The sequence below is a fragment of the Prinia subflava genome, chromosome 2, assembly GCF_021018805.1.
Source record: "Prinia subflava isolate CZ2003 ecotype Zambia chromosome 2, Cam_Psub_1.2, whole genome shotgun sequence".
In the NCBI taxonomy this organism is placed as follows: Eukaryota; Metazoa; Chordata; class Aves; order Passeriformes; family Cisticolidae; genus Prinia; species Prinia subflava.
The window spans coordinates 3,469,411-3,486,579 of NC_086248.1; the positions used below are offsets into that span (position 1 = coordinate 3,469,411).

Here is a 17,169-nt window from a genome sequence, read left to right on the forward strand (position 1 = left end):
TGTCACAAAAGCTTTCTGTTAATTAAAAGAACACATGAGAGCATACGTCCTTGAGAAAGTTAGGTTCTGTGGATAAGAGGCCATAAATTCTTCTTCGCTAGAAGGTTTAGAGGCCTCTGTAAGGTTTAGGGGCCTCTGTGAATGTTATCTCTCTGCTGAGGAATTTTTCTTCTTGAGCAAAAAAATATAACACACATACACAGCTTCTATTGTACTATAACTTATTGTTAATTACAAAACTACATTCACTACATTATTCTAATATTAATATAGTATAACTTTTCTATCTATCAGATTACATATAGTAAATATCTGCGTAGAGCCACACATACAATATGCCTTTTTCACACCCTGGATCCCTGGCAGTGTCCAAGGCCGGGCTGGACGGGACTTGGAGCAATCTGGGATAGTGGAAGGTGTCCCTGCCCAGGGCAGGGGATTGGAATGAGATGAGTTTTAAGGTCGCTTCCCACCCAAACCATTCTGTGATTCCAAGACACATCCAAAATCACCTTTTCCATTCCAAATACCACGGGACTTATCAATTTTGTGTGTTCACCCCCGAATTGCTGGAGTCACACCGGGGCCACGGTAAAAGGAAAAAGCAACCCCCACCCAGCCTGTATGGGGTGAAAACACCCGGAAACGGGGCTCCACAGAATACAATATAAAAAACACCCTAAATTAGTTTTTAATGAGTTTTTTGTGGGTTTTTTTTTTTTTTTTTTTGAGATTCTACCTGGGTGTTTTTGTTGTTTTCGTGTTTGCTTTTTAAAATATTTTTTTTCTCCTCAAGCCGCATTTTCAGCCCCTCGGTGACTTCCAAGAGCCGGAGTCGAGATCACATCCGATCCCCGGCACCCCTGGCCCCGCCCACTGCACCGCCCCGGAACTTTGATAGGCTGAACGTTTTGTCTATCATGTTTTCGCCGCTTCTATTGGCTGGCATAGGGCTCTACTGACCAATCAGCAGCGCCGCCGGGCGGGCTAGGGGCGTGTTTCCCGCGCGGTGGCGGGAAAGGAGCCGCGTTTGGCGCGAAACGGGAGCGCGGCGGGGGCGGAGCGGGGACCCTGATCAGATCGCGGAGTCCTGATCGGATCGCGGGTCCTTGATCGGATCGTGGGGCCCTGATCGGATCGCGGGGCCAACCCGGCTCCCCTCGGCTCTCACCGCCTTCCCCGACAGCAGCAGGAGCGGCAGCAGCGGCGGAGGGATCCGTCCCAGGGCGGCCGGCAGAATGGCGGCGCTGGCGGGTGGGCTGGAGGATGCGGAGCTTCGGGAGGCGCAGCGCGATTACCTCGATTTCCTGGACGATGAGGTGAGACGAGCTGGGAGGCGCGGGTGCTGCGTCCCCTCCGTGTCCCCTGGGGTTGGGGAACACCTGATCCCTGTCCCCATGTCCCCTCCCCCCTGTATCCTTAGGGATTGAGGAGCATCTCATCCCTCTGCGCCCCTGCCCCATGTCTCCTCCCTAAATTCGGGAACACCTGGTCCCTGTGCCCGTCCGTCCCCCCTAATCCACATCCCCGGGAGTTAGGAACCACCTGATCCTCCCTGCCATGTTCCCCAGGGAGATTCTGGTCCCTGTGTCCCTCCTTTCCTACCAGGGGTAAGGGAGCACCTGGTCTCTGTTGCCCGTTCCTGCTCAGCCGGTGGGATAAAGGGGATCCAGCTCTGCAGGAATGGCCTCCTGGGCTGTTTTCACACAGGCAGACACGCAAAGTGAGTTGCTTTTTCGGTGTCTTTCCCCCACTCCCCCTTGCAGGAAGACCAAGGGATTTACCAGAGCAAGGTCCGGGACATGATCAGTGACAACCAATATCGGCTCATCGTCAACATCAACGACCTGCGGCGCAAGAACGAGAAGAGAGCCAGCAGGTGGGTGTGGGGCACTGGGCCTGACAGGGGTTTCAAAGGTCCAGCCCTGGCTCTGCAGGTCATTTGTCACAAGAAAACACCAAACCTTGGCCTCTGGTGAAAGCCAGGGCCTCCCCTCCCTCACAGGGAACAATCCCTTCCCCATATCCCATCTAACCCTTCCCTCTGGCAGCATGAAGCCATCCCCCCTTGTCTTCTCTCTCCATGCCCTTGTCCCAAGACCCTGTCCAGCTGTCTTGGAGCCCCTTTAGGCGCTGGAAGGGGCTCTGAGGTTTTCTTGGAGTCTTCTCCAGGCTGAACAACCCCACTTCTCCCAACCTTTTTGAGGATGCTCAGGGATATTTTGGACCAGCCTTGCCAATCTGGCCAGTGTCCTGTGAGGCTTTCTAGATATGCTTGGAATTGTTCTCCTCCTGGCTGCTGCCGCCAGTGCACATCACACAGAGCTGTGATGGACTTCGGTTTTTTTTCACCTCCTGCTCCTGGTAAACTTATGGAGCAAGAGGGGGTGTGGGAAAAGTGCTGAGGAGGAAGGAGTTGACCCATCTGCTTTGTCACTTCCCTGTGCTGTAGGCTCCTGAGCAATGCCTTTGAGGAGCTGATCGCCTTCCAGCGTGCCCTGAAGGATTTTGTTGCCTCTGTTGACGGCACCTACGCCAAGCAGTACGAGGAGTTCTACATCGGGCTGGAGGGCAGCTTTGGCTCCAAGCACGTGTCCCCACGGACACTGACAGCCTGTTTCCTCAGCTGCATCGTCTGCGTGGAGGGCATCGTGACAAAGTGTGAGACGGGGGACACCCAGGAGCTGTGGCATGGAGGGGCCAGGGGTTGCTGTGGAGGAGCTGGAGCCCTCCAGGAGCTGTGGCATAGAGAGGGATTTGGGACAAGGGGAATGGCTTTACACTAACAGAGGGTTAGATGGGATATTGGGGAGGAATTGTTCCCTGTGAGAGTGGTGAGGCCCTGGCACAGGGTGCCCAGAGAAGCTTCCATCCCTGGACATGTCCACGGCCATTTTGGACAGGTCCTGGAGCAACCTGGGAAAATGGAAGGTGTCCCTGCTTGTGGCAGGGAGGGGAACTGGGTGATGTTTAATGTTTCTTCCTGCCCTAACCATTCTGTGATTCTGTGTCCTGGCAACCTAGGCCAGGGACCAGAGGCTTGGCTGAAGGTCTTGAGTGTTGGGATGGTCTTTAAAATCAGCATATCCTGTCCATGTTTGACAGGGAGTTGTGACCCAAGTAATTTTAGTGTTGGAGCCCCTCTTGGGGGCTGTTTGCTGACAGAGGAGGGGATATCCCAGCCTCTAAGTCCTCTCTTTTCCAACCCCAGGCTCTCTGGTGCGTCCGAAAGTCGTGCGGAGCGTCCACTATTGCCCAGCTACCAAGAAAACAATTGAGCGCCGGTACACAGACATGACCTCCCTGGATGCTTTCCCATCCAGCTCCATCTACCCCACAAAGGTGAGGTGAAGCAGCAGCAGGTTCCTCTAGGGAGAATGTGCCAGCTTCAGTATGGAGCTGCTGAGCCCCAGCCTCCAGTCCTGCTAAACAAGTCCTCCCTTTCCAGCAGCCTTGTGCAGGCTGGGTGATGCAGCTTGTGTTCCCCCTGCTCTCCTGAAGAATGGTGCTCATCTTTTAATTTGGGTTCCTGCTTTAGGACGAAGAGAACAACCCTCTGGAGACAGAGTTTGGCCTCTCTGTCTACAAGGACCACCAGACCATCACCATCCAGGAGATGCCTGAGAAGGCGCCGGCGGGGCAGCTGCCGCGCTCGGTGGATGTGGTTCTGGACGATGACCTGGTGGACAGGGTGAAGCCCGGGGACCGTGTCCAGGTGGTGGGGACGTACCGCTGCCTGCCAGGGAAGAAAGGGGGCTACACTTCGGGCACTTTCAGGTGGGTCTTCAGCCCTGTCACCCTGCTTGGCTGAGTCTCTGCAAGGTGAGGTCAGGCAGTGGCCATCAGAGAGTTGAGTCAAACAGCATCTTAAATCTCTTGGAAGCGGTTTGCACCTTGATCCTATTAATCAGAGTTGGAAAGGACCCACCAGGATTGAGTCCAGTTCCTGGCCCTGCACAGGACACCCCAGCAATGCCACCCTGTGCAGCCCTGAGAGCGTTGTCCAAACTCTCCTGGAGCTCTGGCAGCCTTGGGGCCATGCTCATTCCCTGAGGAGCCTGTTCAGAGTCCCAAAACCCTCTGGGGGAGGAACCTTTCCCTGATACCAACCCAAACTTCCCCTGACGCAGCTCCAGCAGTTCCCTCAGGTCCTGTCACTGGTCACCAGAGAGAGATGGGTGCCACTTCTCCACTTCCCCTTGTGAGGGAGCTGTAGGCTGTGGTGAGGTCTCCCCTCACAATGTGCAGCTGAGACTCCTAGCTGTGCCCAGAAGGGTTTGGTTGCTTTTAAAAGATGTTCCACTGATGGTCCAACACAGTCAGATCAAGGGTCTTACAGCTGTCAAAGCTTCCCACCCACTTCCAGGGCTTCCTAGAGCCCTGTGGAAGCTTCTCCTCTGTCTCTGTGGGGTTTGCAGAGCTGACCACAGCTGTGTCCCTTCTCCAGGACCATCCTCATTGCCTGCCACATGAAGCAGATGAGCAAAGACGTCCGACCTCTCTACTCTGCTTCAGACGTGGCCAAGATCAAGAGGTTCAGCAAGAGCCGCTCCAAGGTATCTAAGTGTTGTGTCCAGGCATGAAGTTGGCATGTGGCTAAGGAGGTTCTTGTTGGTTACAAGTAATTCTTCAATCCTGTTAGCAGGTTGTTGGATTTTCTAGCTTCTTTTCTTTGAATTTTCTGCTTAGGCTGTAATCAGGCCCTGTTATTTTTCTTGCTGTTTCTGTACTGCTTGCAGAGCATCCTTCCTGCTGGCAGCTCTGCTGTGTCTTGACCCTACCAACAGATGTCCAGGGAATTCCTTCTGCAGGAGGAACATCTCTTTTCTCACCCCAGCCTGAGATAATGGGGTTCTGCCCCAGCCTCTCATGCTCAGAGCTTTCCTTGGAGCACAGAGAGGAGCAAGCCTTGCTCTCACTGCTTCCAGTGCTTGTTTGGGTGACAGTGACAAGATGGTCCTGGACTTCAGATAAAACCCACTGTGAAAGAAAACTCTGGCCAACAATCGTCTCCTTTCCAAATAATTTTCATCTGTGTGGCTCTGTGATGGGAATAAGCTGAAATTTGGGCTGAAATGGTCTTTTGAGGTATAGCTTGCTCCAGCCCACGTGACGAGCCATGCTCTGCCTCTTCTGCCCTAGGATATCTTTGACCAGCTGGCCAGATCCCTGGCTCCCAGCATCCATGGGCACGAGTACATCAAGAAGGCCATTCTCTGCATGCTGCTGGGAGGGGTGGAGAAGATCCTGGAGAACGGCAGCCGCATCCGAGGAGACATCAACATCTTGCTGATAGGTCTGGGAGGGCTGGGCAGGGGCACCCTTGGGTGGTGGTGTTGGGGGTGAGGTGAAGGATTCTGGATTTAGTTTTGTGGATTACTTGAGGTTAGAAAGGACATCTGGAGGTTCCAGGGCTGAGCCAGTGTCACTGGTAGGTCAGATTGCTGTGGGACTTGTCCAGTTGGTTTTGAACATATCCAGGGATGGAGATGTGTCCGGATGTGGAGTCATCAGTGCAAGAAAGATGTGGACCCTTTAGAGTGAGTGCAGAGGAAGCCTTGGACAGGAGTGCAAGGACTGGACCCTCCCTGCTCTGGAGCCAGGCTGGGAGATCTGGGGTTGTTCAGCCTGGAGAAGTCTCCAGGGACACCTTGGAGCCCCTTCCAGAGCCTAAAGGGGCTCCAGGAGAGCTGGAGAGGGACTGGGGACAAGGGATGGAGGGACAGGACACAGGGAGTGGCTTCCCACTGGCAGAGGGCAGGGTTAGATGGGATATTGGGAAGGAATTCCTCCTTTTGAGGGAGGTGAGTCCCTGGCACAGGTTGCTCAGAGAAGCTGTGGCTGCCCCTGGGTCCCTGGCAGTGTCCAAGGCCAGGTTAGACAGGGCTTGGAGCAACCTGGGCTAGTGGAAGGTGTCCCTGCTCATGGCAGGGGTTTGGAACGTGGTGACCTTTGATGACCTTTCCAATCCAAACCATTCCATGGTTCTAGGGGTTCCCATGGCCTCTGTGAGCCATTATCCCAGTGTTTGCCCATGTCAAGACTTGGTTTTTTGTTTCTGCTGTTCCATTGGGGTTTGCTATAGTCTGAATTGTCCCCATTTGCTCTTGTCCCATCCCCATCACCTCAAGTCTTTATCCCCATTTTCTCTGTTTCCTCCCATGGGATTATTGATGATGGTGGGAAGATACCTGCTTACCTTATTTTATGAAATCTGAACAAAACCCTTCTGTCCCCCTTCCCCTCCACCTGCCCCTGCTCTGAACACCCCCAAACCAGACACGAGGTGATGGTGCAGTTGGTATCCAGGGGATGAGCTGTTCCTAAATGTGCCCTTGTCCATCCCAGGAGACCCTTCTGTGGCCAAGTCCCAGCTGCTGAGGTACGTGCTGAGCACGGCACCCCGGGCCATCCCCACCACCGGCAGGGGCTCCTCCGGCGTCGGCCTCACCGCCGCCGTCACCACGGACCAGGAGACAGGTGAGGGGCAGGGGGGTGGTGGCTGTAACTCCTGGCTGACAGGAGGGACTCTGTGACATCCAAAGGCTGCTGATCTCGATGGTCTGGGAGGTCTTTTCCAATTTGGTGATTTTATGATGTTTGTTCTGCAGTGACGCTTGCAGGACTTGCTCCACCAGAAGCTTTGTGGTAATGGTCATTCGGGATCATGGCATCCTGTGGTTTGGGGTATTTTCTCCACCTCTCTTAGGTGGTGATTTTCTTTACTCCTCTTCCACTTGGTGCCACATCTGAGGGCTAGCAGCAGCCTTCCTCATGGGAAGACATTCCTGTAAGAGATGTCCCTGTGCAGAGAGGTCAGAGAGACTCCAGGTGGCTCTGTTCCAAAATGCTGTTTATTGCAGAGATGATGTTACAGCAGTCCTGGGTTGTGGGTGATACAGAGCCTAGCCTAAAAGTTGCCAGCTACAGCTTATAGGTGTGCCTGAAGCTTGAAGTCCTAATCCTGAAGTGTGAAGTCTGAAGTCACTTTAGTTTTGGTTACAATGCATTATATAGTTTTCTTTGCTGAACATCTTAATGCATAGAAACCAATCAGCATTACACACAATGCCTTTACGTTTACCTACAGCCTATCACAACTAATATCATCTCTGTATTATGGTTAGTACAATCCAATCACCTCAAGTTGGTATGTTACAGTTTAAACTTAAAGTTGTCTTGCAATGGAAAGTTTTTAGACTTCTTTTCTACTTGGTGAAAACATCTTTTTGTTTGCCTAGGGTTTTCCTGAGATTTACCTTTACTTGGTAAAAACATTTTGTCTGTGGTCAACATATCCTTTGTTCTAGTCATAAAATCTCCTTCCAACTCATCTTAACCTTTGTTCAGTAACAACTAACTCAGCAATCCCTAACTTAAACATACTTTATTCTTCCAAATCAAAACTTGCTTCCATCTCTACTTCACTCACAGGTTCCACATTCAGAGAGCCTTCTGCTAAGCATTCATATCTGTAGAACTTTCCTGTTAAACTTTCATCTTCTCCAACACACTCCTAACCCTGATCCTTACCCTAAGCATTCTCTCTGCTGTAGAGCTGGGTCAGAGACCATCCCAGAAGGATGCTGCTGCTCCTTGAGGTTCACCCTCATCCCAGGGGTGATGGCTCTGGCAGGGCAGTCTCAGGCTTGCTGTTCCCTGGGAGTCTCCTCGGGGTTGCTGTTCCCTGAGGTAATCAGGCTTTTGAGCTTCTCTTGCCCAAAAGGTCTCACGCTGGAGCCAGAGAAGACAAGCTGAGTCTGCCAGTCTGTGTTTCCAAGGTTGTTTATTGTTCATTATCTCTCCGTTCTTTCTCAGCTCTGCCAGACCTCCCTGGCAGGGTACCTTATCTTAGTTCTTTCTCAGTTCTGCAAGGCATCTCCAGCAGAGCAGGACACGCTGGAGACTGGGCAGATCAGAGAGCCCCGCACCTTATGTACAGTACCCCTGACCCAACCACCATCCAAAACGAACTTTTTATTTACAAAATTTTACTGATGCCTACTACCCATGTTAACATGTCATTTCTACTCTAAGCCAAGCCTTGTGATACAACGCAGCAGAAAATGGGGGACAAGAACAAGGAAGACAGGACCACTCCCCAATTCCTCCATCTTCCCTCTGCAAATCCATGTACTAAAAATCCTGGATTCTACATTCACACTTTGTGTTAAACTAACTACTACTTATTTTGAATTCTCTCAGCTTGTGATTGTTCATACAATGTGGGCATTCACTCCCATGGACAGGGATCAGAGGCAGTGTCCTCCTGGGCTCTGTGTGAGGCTGCCTGAGCCCCTTGTATAGATCCCAGACCCCTCTGTACTCCAAACCCTCCAGGGTGGCCGGAGGGATGTTCTAGACTCCGACAGGTCAGGAGATGTATGGGGCCAGTGTTTGACCCTGTTTCCCCCGTCCCACCCCAGGGGAGCGGCGCCTGGAGGCGGGAGCCATGGTGTTGGCCGACCGGGGCGTGGTGTGCATCGACGAGTTCGACAAGATGTCCGACATCGACCGCACGGCCATCCACGAGGTGATGGAGCAGGGCCGGGTCACCATCGCCAAGGCCGGCATCCAGGCCCGCCTCAACTCCCGCTGCAGCGTCCTGGCCGCCGCCAACCCTGTCTACGGCCGGGTGAGTGCTGGTGCTACCCTTCCCTGGAGGAGGGAGGGTGCTGGGAGCAGGCAGCTCTGAGAGAGCCCCCAAAGCAGTGACTTGGATGTGTGGCACAGCAAAGAACTTGTTGGTTTGGTGTCTGTTGTGGTCATGGCTCTCCTGGAGGAGAGAGGAGCTCCCAGGGTTTCTCACCCCGTTTTGGTTCTGCCTGAGTGTTGGGGCAACCCAGTGGACCTTCATGCTGGTGGCGAGCCTCAGTCTTGGTACCTGATCAGGGATCGCAAAAAATACTTGTTCTCCTTGGAATTAAGAGCCTTGCAGAGTGGGGAAAAGTGGCTGTACTGCTGCAGCAGGTTGGATTTGGTGTGGTGTCTAACTGCCAGGACATCCATCCATCCATCCATCCATGCATCCATGCATCCATGCATCCATCCATGCATCCATGCATCCATGCATCCATTCATCTATCCATCCATCCATCCATCCATCCATCCATCCATCCATCCATCCATCCATCCATCCATCCATCCATCCATCCATCCATCCATCCATCCATCCATCCATCCATCCATCCCTCCATCCATCCATCCATCCTTTCAGGCCTTGCTCCAGGAGGTCCCCCCAGCCTCCCTGGCAGCCAGGACTGGCCCCTGAGGGTCTTGTGTAACCCGTCCCACTGTCCTTCCCCAGTATGACCAGTACAAGACTCCCATGGAGAACATTGGCCTGCAGGACTCGCTGCTCTCCCGTTTTGACCTGCTCTTCATCGTGCTGGACCAGATGGACCCCGAGCAGGACAGGGAGATCTCAGACCACGTCCTGCGGATGCACCGCTACCGCAACCCCAACGAGCAGGACGGGGATGGTGAGCCCCATCCCTCCTCAGCCCGGTGTCACCCCTCGGTGGCAGCTCCTGGGAAGTGTTAGAAGTGGTTCCAGAGGGTAAAATCCTGTTAACTGTACATTCCTCTTTCCAGCTATGCCCCTGGGCAGTGCTGTGGAGATGCTGGCTACGGATGACCCTGACTTTGTGCAGGAGGAGGAGCAGGAGCTGCAGGTCTATGAGAAGCACGATGACCTCTTGCATGGGCCCAACCGCCGCAAGTGAGTCCTTCGTCCCCTGCAGCTCCCTGAGGGTGCCCAGCACTGGGGTCACAGGGCTGGCCTGAGGATCCAGACAGTGCCAGTGATGCTCCAGCTGGTCCATGGGCAGGATGCTAAGGGAGCCTTGCTTGATCTCCTGTGCCAGGCAGGTGGGGAACATCTGGAGCTGAATTCCCTACACAGCTGGATGCCCCTGGAGGGGTATAAATGGATGGGAAGCCCATCCCCACTGTGGATAATGTGGCTGTACGTGCATTCCCGCAGGGAGAAGATCGTGAGCATGGAGTTCATGAGGAAATACATCCACGTAGCAAAGATGATCAAGCCCGTGCTGACGGAGGAGTCGGCCAGCTACATCGCCGAGGAGTATTCCCGCCTGCGCAGCCAGAGCCAGATGAACTCGGACGTGGCCAGGGTGAGCCCTGGGAGCAGCTCCCTCTTGGGCCAGCAGGAGGGAAGCTGAGGCACGGGCCTATCTCCTTATGGGTGTTTTCCACCTTGGATGTGACACCTCTCGGTGAGGGTCACACAGACACCTCTCTGTTCCCTCAGACCTCCCCCATCACAGCCCGGACTCTGGAGACCCTGATCCGCCTCTCCACAGCCCACGCCAAGGCCAGGATGAACAAGACTGTGGATATGCAGGATGCTGAGGCAGCTCTGGAGCTGGTGCAGTTCGCCTACTTCAAAAAGGTGGGGGGAAGGTGTCTCTCTGTTCCCAGGGGATCCTGAGATTGTCACTGGAAAGGTTGCACTTGGTGCAAGCTGAGCACCCCGTGCTGCTGGTGGGAACTTTCCTGGACACATTGTGGGATCAAGCCACCACTTTGGGATTTTGGGTGCTTAGGGTTGGTCCCTAAAAGCAGCTTGAGGGAAAATGAGATCTGAGTCCATCCTGCCTTTGCCACACAGGTGCTGGAGAAGGAGAAAAAGCGCAGGAAGCCGGTGGAGGATGACTCAGAGACTGAGAAGGAGGAAGATCAGGAGTCGCAGGACAAGGAGGAACGCAGGACGAGGAGGTAGGAGCACAGCAAGGGAGTAGGAGGGACGTGGTGCAAAGGTCACCAGCCTCTTCTGAGGTTCCCACAGGCCTTGGGGAAATACCACACATTTTGCTCAGCCAGGTGGTTTGTTCCACCCCATTTGTAGTAGATCATGATCACGTCATAATTTCATGGATATGGAACTGGCTGGATAGCACTGGCACAGGGTGCCCAGAGAAGCTGTGGCTACTCCTGGAAGTGTCCATGGCCAGGTTGGACAGGGCTTGGAGCAACCTGGGCTAGTGGAAGGTGTCCCTGCCCATGGCAGAGGGTGGAACAGGATGGTCCTTAAGGTCCCTCCAACGCAGACCCTTGGGTGACCTCTTCTTCCCCCTCCCAGGAGGAAGAAGGCGCGCACAGAAGGCGAGGAGGGCTCCTACGACCCGTATGACTTCAGTGACACCGAGGAGGAGATGCCACAGGGTGAGTCCCTGGGTTTGGTGACTCCTGGCTCCTTGAGGGTGCTGCTGGGTCTGCACAGCCTGGGAAGCAGCAATGCAGCTGTTATCTGAGGTCCCTGGCGTGGTACAGTACCATTCAGAGCCACAAATCTTTATGGGAGAGGGTTAGATGGGATATGAGGAAGGAATTGTTCCCTGTGAGGGTGGGGAGGCCCTGGCACAGGGTGCCCAGAGAAGCTGTGGCTGCCCCTGGATCCCTGGAAGTGTCCCAGGCCAGGCTGGATGGGCCTTGGAGTAACCTGGGCTAGTGGAAGGTGTCCCTGCCCATGGCAGGGGGTGGAACAGGATGATCTTTCCTTTCCCACCCAAACCATTTTGTGATTCTATTGCTGATTATTTTTTTTCCATCCACCTCCAAACCACAGCATAAATAGCAGTGTTGGGAGGCAGTTTGGCATCAACCCAATCCTGAGCCCAGTACTTTTGCTCTGTGGGTACTTGGTCACCAGGCACAGGGTCAACATAACTCTCCCTTCTGCTCCAGTTCAGGCACACCCTCCAAAAACGCCCGAAGCCTCAGGAGCTGGGGAAGGGAAGAAGCTGGAGTTGGCTGAGCCAAGGTGAGTGGGGGCTGTCCCTGTGTGTTCTCCTCCCCCAGTGGCTCCAGGCTGTTGTCCCATGCTGGAGATGCATCTGTGATGCTCCCAGCTCCGATTTTTGGCTTTCCTACTGCGTGCTGCTGCTGGAGTGGGGAAGGGCTGAGGCATCCTGGGCTGGGAGCGATGGAGAAGGATTTGTGGGTGATTCCCTCTCCCCTGACCAGGTTGAAAGCGTTCAAGGCTGCTCTCCTGGAGGTGTTCAAAGCTTCCCATGCCCAGTCCGTGGGCCTGAAGAACGTGATGGAATCCATCAACCGTGACAACCCCGAGCCCTTCTCGGCGGCCGAGGTGAAGATGGCCCTGGCTCACATGCAGGATGACAACCAGGTCATGGTGTCTGATGACATTATCTTCTTAATCTGAGCCTCTGGGTGCAGGAGACCAAATTTTTCATGGATTCACAACCTGGAGACTCTTCACGTTTCACTGCTTCATGTGGCTGAGCTGGATTTTGGGGAGCTCGTGTCTCTGCACTTCCTTGCTGTGCATTGCTGGCACTGAAAAAGAAAGAGCCAGGAGCTCTGGAAGATCTTACTGTCTTCAAAGTGGAGTGTTTGGGAAGAAGCTTCTGCAAGGAGACGAAAGGAAAAACCTCGGAGCAAATTGTCAGTGTTTTTAATGTATTGTTTTTAGCTTTGATGTTAAGAGTTCCAGCTTTTAAATAAAAAAATCTGGATTTAGGAATCCAGCATTCAGTAGTGGTGATGGGAAGCAATATGAGAGCTCCACTGTTAGTAAAGCTTTTATTTCCTCCTCTTTTTTCCATTTTGCCCCTAATATATAGCCTAGATCTGCTTGTCTCAACAGGGAAAGGTCCCTAAAGCCTGTCCTGTTGTTTCTGCTCTTCCCACCCATCTTGTGGAGGGTGATTCTTGGCAATGGAGGGCCAGGTGTAGTCTGACCTGTTCAACTGCCCCTGGGTCAGCCTGAATTTCAGATTTCACACTCCTGATGGGAGTTTTGCCCCCAGGGAAGGACCTTGGAAGGTCTTGGAGCTGCCCAGAAAATGTGTCCCTGGCACAGATGGATTCCATCTCCTCCTGCTCCTGCCTTTAGCCTGGGATTGCAAACTTTCAAGAAAAGCTGAACACACAGTCAGATCAGTTCTGGCTGCTTGTGTTCCAGAGCTGCTGAAGGTTTGGATTTTCCTTTAATTTCTTGTTCTTTTGTCCTGTTTGCTGTTGTCACTGCCCATCTCCAGACACTTGCACAGCTCCTGCTCTCTTCTTTCTGAGTGCCATAAATCTTCAGTTGGGTTATAAAAATGTGTGTACTCTTCACCCCATGGCTGGCTGTTTGAGGGGATGGAGAATTCCCATTTGTGGGGATGCAGCTGCAGTTACACAGGTGGGATTTGTGCTGCTGTGGAAGGAGTTCAGCTGCCTGGTGAGCTCTAAAAGCCAGATTTTGGAGCTCCTCTTCTCCAACACAGCCATGACAGCAGGGTTGGAAAAGATTTTGCCTGTTTGCAGCCTCCTGAAGATCTCTGTGTGTGTGTGTGTATTGTGCTGCTGCAGAGCAACCTTGGACATTCAGGCAGGTCTGGCTCAAAACTGCAAATACTGGTGAAAGTTAAACACAGATCCTCCTCTTTGGAGATGGGATGGGAGAGCTGGAATTGTTCAGTCTGGAGAAGGCTCTGGAGACTGAAGAGCCCCACCCACTGCTTAAAGGGACTCCAAGAGTGCTGGAGAGGGACTTGGGACAAGGGATGGAGGGACAGGACACAGGGAATGGCTTCCCACTTGCCAGAGGGCAGGGATGGATGGGATAGTGGGAAGAAATTATTTCCTGTGAGTGTGGGGAGGCCCCTGAATCCCTGGAAGTGTCCAAGGTCAGGTTGGGAGGGGCTTGGAGCAACCTGGAATAGTGGAAGGTGTCCCTGCCCATTCCACAATTCCATGATTTTGTGTTTTCTCCGCCCTTACAGCCGGGGAACAGTTAAGGCTGAATTTCCCTCGAGAGGACGCCAGGAGGAGCCCCAGGGCAGAGAAATCTGATTATTTCCCTATCCTGCAGCCCGGGGCTGTAGCCTGTGGGTGACTACATCCCCATTGTGCTGGGGGCCACCTCGGCACATCCTTCGGAATGAGGAGAGGGGGGTCTTTGTTGACAAGGGAAAAAACTGCCAGAGGTGGCTGGGGAGGCAGGAGCGAGCTGCTGGAAGTACAAACCATGTCCTGTGCTGCAGTTGAAATTTTTATTTGACCCTGTCATCTGGAGATTTCAGGGGCTGCAATTTCAGCCTTTAGGTGCTGCAGGCTGTGGAAGGGCCTCTGAGCACCTGGGCCAGTGGAAGGTGTCCCTGCCCATGGCAGGAGGTGGGACTGGGTGGTCTTCAGGGTTCTTTCCAGCCTATTCTAGTCTGTGATTCTATGATCCATGAAAACCTGAACCTAAGTGTGTAACATACCCTGCACTGCAGACAGTGCTGTTTCCTTAGCAGAACCCAAGAGCAGAAGAGTTCTTGTAAGTGGAAGTAAAATAATCTTTTATCTCCAGGTCCCCATCCCTGCTCCAAGCCCTTGATGTGTGAGATGAAAAAGCTTTTTGAGACAAATTTATATTCCTATATATAAAGAAAAAAAAAAAAATCTTCCCTGTGAGGGTGGGGGGGCCTGGCACAGGTTGCCCAGAGAAGCTGTGGCAGCCCCATCCCTGGTGGTGTCCAAGGCCAGGGTTTGGAGCAACCTGGGATTATGGAAGGTGCCCGTGCCCATGGCAGGAACTGTATGATCTTTAATGCCGCTTCCCACCAGAGCCATTCTGTGAATAAAAGTATTTTTCCTCCCTTGCAATGATTCATGTTTGGTGGCCTCTTTTTGATTAATTTTTTTTTTAGTGAACTTCAGCTCAAGACAAGTCCAGTTGTAGGAAATTCTGGGTCAAAGAGGGAATTCCTGCTGAAGTTTACAAGCTGCTGAAGACACAAGAAGTGAGTGGAAAGTGGTGGTGGGGGTTCATAACCCGGTATTGGCGCAGTAACGTCATTGCTTCATCGCACGTAACCATTTCCACTCAACCCCTTTCCTGCACAATCCAGCCCATTTTCATGGCAGTGCTCTTTCCTTTCACGGCGAGTGCTCAGGGGGAAAAAAAGGAGGTCAGCTTCTGGGGCAAAAAAAGTGGATTTCTGGTAATTCTACCCTCTGCTGCTCTTCTGCGCTCCGTGCTGCATCTCAGTAGATGCGCTGGTGAATATAGGGGACAGTCAGAATAGGAACGTGTGTCACAGCCCTGGTGTGGCCTCAGGTGGGCTGGGTAACCTGAAATGTGACAGATGCACATGAGGAGAGTCTCTGGGCTCTGAGCTGTGGGTTGAGCCCGACCACAAAGTCATGACAGCATCCTGCAGTGATGTAAAACATCAGTTGATGGAGATTTCTGTTGGTGTGATTCAAGAGGTGACAGAGCAGGGACCATCAGTCCCTTCTCCTTGGAAAGTTCTGTGAATTTTTAAGAGGCTTCTGATTTTTTTTTTTTTGTAGTAGGATTGAAAATGTCATGAATCTCTTGATTTCCTGGGTGACTGAAGATGAATTTGTGTGAATAGTAAGAGTCCTACACTTCAGTGCTTTGCTTCCAGCTTGGCTACATAGCTTTGTGAAAGGTTTCTCTCAGGGCTTTTCTCCACAAATAAGCTCCATAAAGTTGTTATGTGGTGGTTTGTTTTTTTGTTGTTGTTGGGTTTTTTTGTTTGTTTGGTGGAATTTTTTTTGGGGTTTTTTTGGGGGTTTTTGTTTGTTTGTTTGTTTTTGTTTTTTTGTGTGTGTGGTTTTTTTGTTTGTTTGTTTGTTTGTTTTGGGGTTTTTGTTTTTGTTTTTGTGTTGGTTTTTTTTTCCCTGCCATAAAAATAGCTTTTATTCCCAAGGGAATTTTATTCTCCAGGGAAACACCACGTGCACTTGTCTTTCTAGCTGGTAGCTTCTCCTTTCTGGATGACAGGATGCAGAATCCTGTTTCCACTTCTGTTTTCATGCCTCTCTCCTATGAATTATTAAGTGAGGATTGTGTGATTGAGAGGGATTAAAAATTGCATGAACACAAAGGAACAGGACCAAGGTGGAGGAATTCAAATGGAGCTTCTGACCCAGCTCTTTCAGGGCTGTTCAAGGACAATGATCAACCCAAGTCCCACCAAATCCCATGTGAGTCCCACCAGACAAGCCAGGAGAGGCTTTCCTCACACCACCCTGCTACAGGGCCATGGGACATTTGAGAGTGTTTTGGGATTGTGCAAGGCTTATGGGATGTGCAGGAGCAAAGTGTGCAAAAGAAAGGACAAAGGTGGATCAGTAAGAAACTTTGTGGGAGTGTTAAAGATACCAAGATGGACTAGCTCCAGATTATTCCATAAGTCTGGGCCCCTCCTGGTGCTTCCTCAGCTCCATTTGCCACCGTGGATGTCCAAGGAGCCCATCCAGGAGAAATGCTGCTCCAAGGTCCACCCAGTTTACAGGGCCAGAGAAAGGACAGGGGACCAGTATTCCAACAGCACAGCTCAGGCAGGGACTGGGAGTCAAAGCTGAGCCAGAACAGGGTGGTGGTAACAAGGCCAGTGAAGGTGGTCAGGGCCCTAACAGGGCATGTATGAGTTTTCAGAGGTACTAGTCCAGTCCTAGGAGCAACCATTAGGACAGGCAACATTGGGAAGAGGAAATATTTCCCATGAAAAAATCCCTCTGGTGAAATCTCCACAATGTGTCACCACAGTGGGGAAGGCACCCCATCTCCCAGGGCTCCCAGTGATATCCCCCAGCAGGAATTCCCCATGGTGTTTACTCTTCCCCTGCCCAGTCCTTGCAGGACACAGGCATCCCTGAGACGAGGTGTGTGTGCAGCTGAAGGGAGGTGAAATGGTGAACTGCCACGTCCTGCCCTCATTCTGAAACCCCTGTTGGCTGCCTGACTTTGCAGCTCGCTGGTCTCTTTGTTGGGTTTGTTTTTGAGGCACGTGGAAGTGCATGCACATGTGTTTGTGGAGAAGGAACACTATTATTAGAAAGAGGGGGGTGAGAAGGAGTAAAAAAAAAAAAACACCCACCTGCCTGAACAGTTTGGGTTTTTTTTTCTTCCTTATCTCTTGATCTGTCTGAATAAATGGTATTGGCTGATTTGGGATGTTGATGGGAGGAAGTGGGCTAAAAATTGCAATATCAGCTCCTAACCTCGGGTCAGGTTAGCCAGCTGTGCCGCAATGGAAAGGGTGGCAGTGCCACAGCTCTGCTATAAAATGGAGAGCACAACTGGCTTTGAGACACAAGCAGGGTTGAAAGGGTCTCAGAGAAGGAGAAATCTCTTGTCCTGTCACCCTAACACCCACCCAAAGCAGCAGGGAGGTTACC

General features: G+C 52.2%; 1 protein-coding gene across 1 annotated transcript; it reads left to right on the plus strand.

The window, feature by feature from the left end:
• Nucleotides 1–344: 344 nt before the first annotated feature.
• MCM3 (minichromosome maintenance complex component 3) lies at nt 345–12,508 on the plus strand. Its single transcript, XM_063423437.1, has 17 exons — nt 345–1,319; nt 1,767–1,879; nt 2,453–2,661; nt 3,212–3,342; nt 3,539–3,777; nt 4,448–4,556; nt 5,143–5,296; nt 6,349–6,480; nt 8,427–8,635; nt 9,308–9,482; nt 9,595–9,721; nt 9,986–10,136; nt 10,274–10,414; nt 10,634–10,740; nt 11,105–11,187; nt 11,710–11,785; nt 11,989–12,508. Exons 1-17 carry the CDS (start codon nt 1,239–1,241, stop codon nt 12,185–12,187), a joined length of 2,436 nt encoding a protein of 811 aa, XP_063279507.1. The 5' UTR covers nt 345–1,238; the 3' UTR covers nt 12,188–12,508.
• Nucleotides 12,509–17,169: the final 4,661 nt, after the last annotated feature.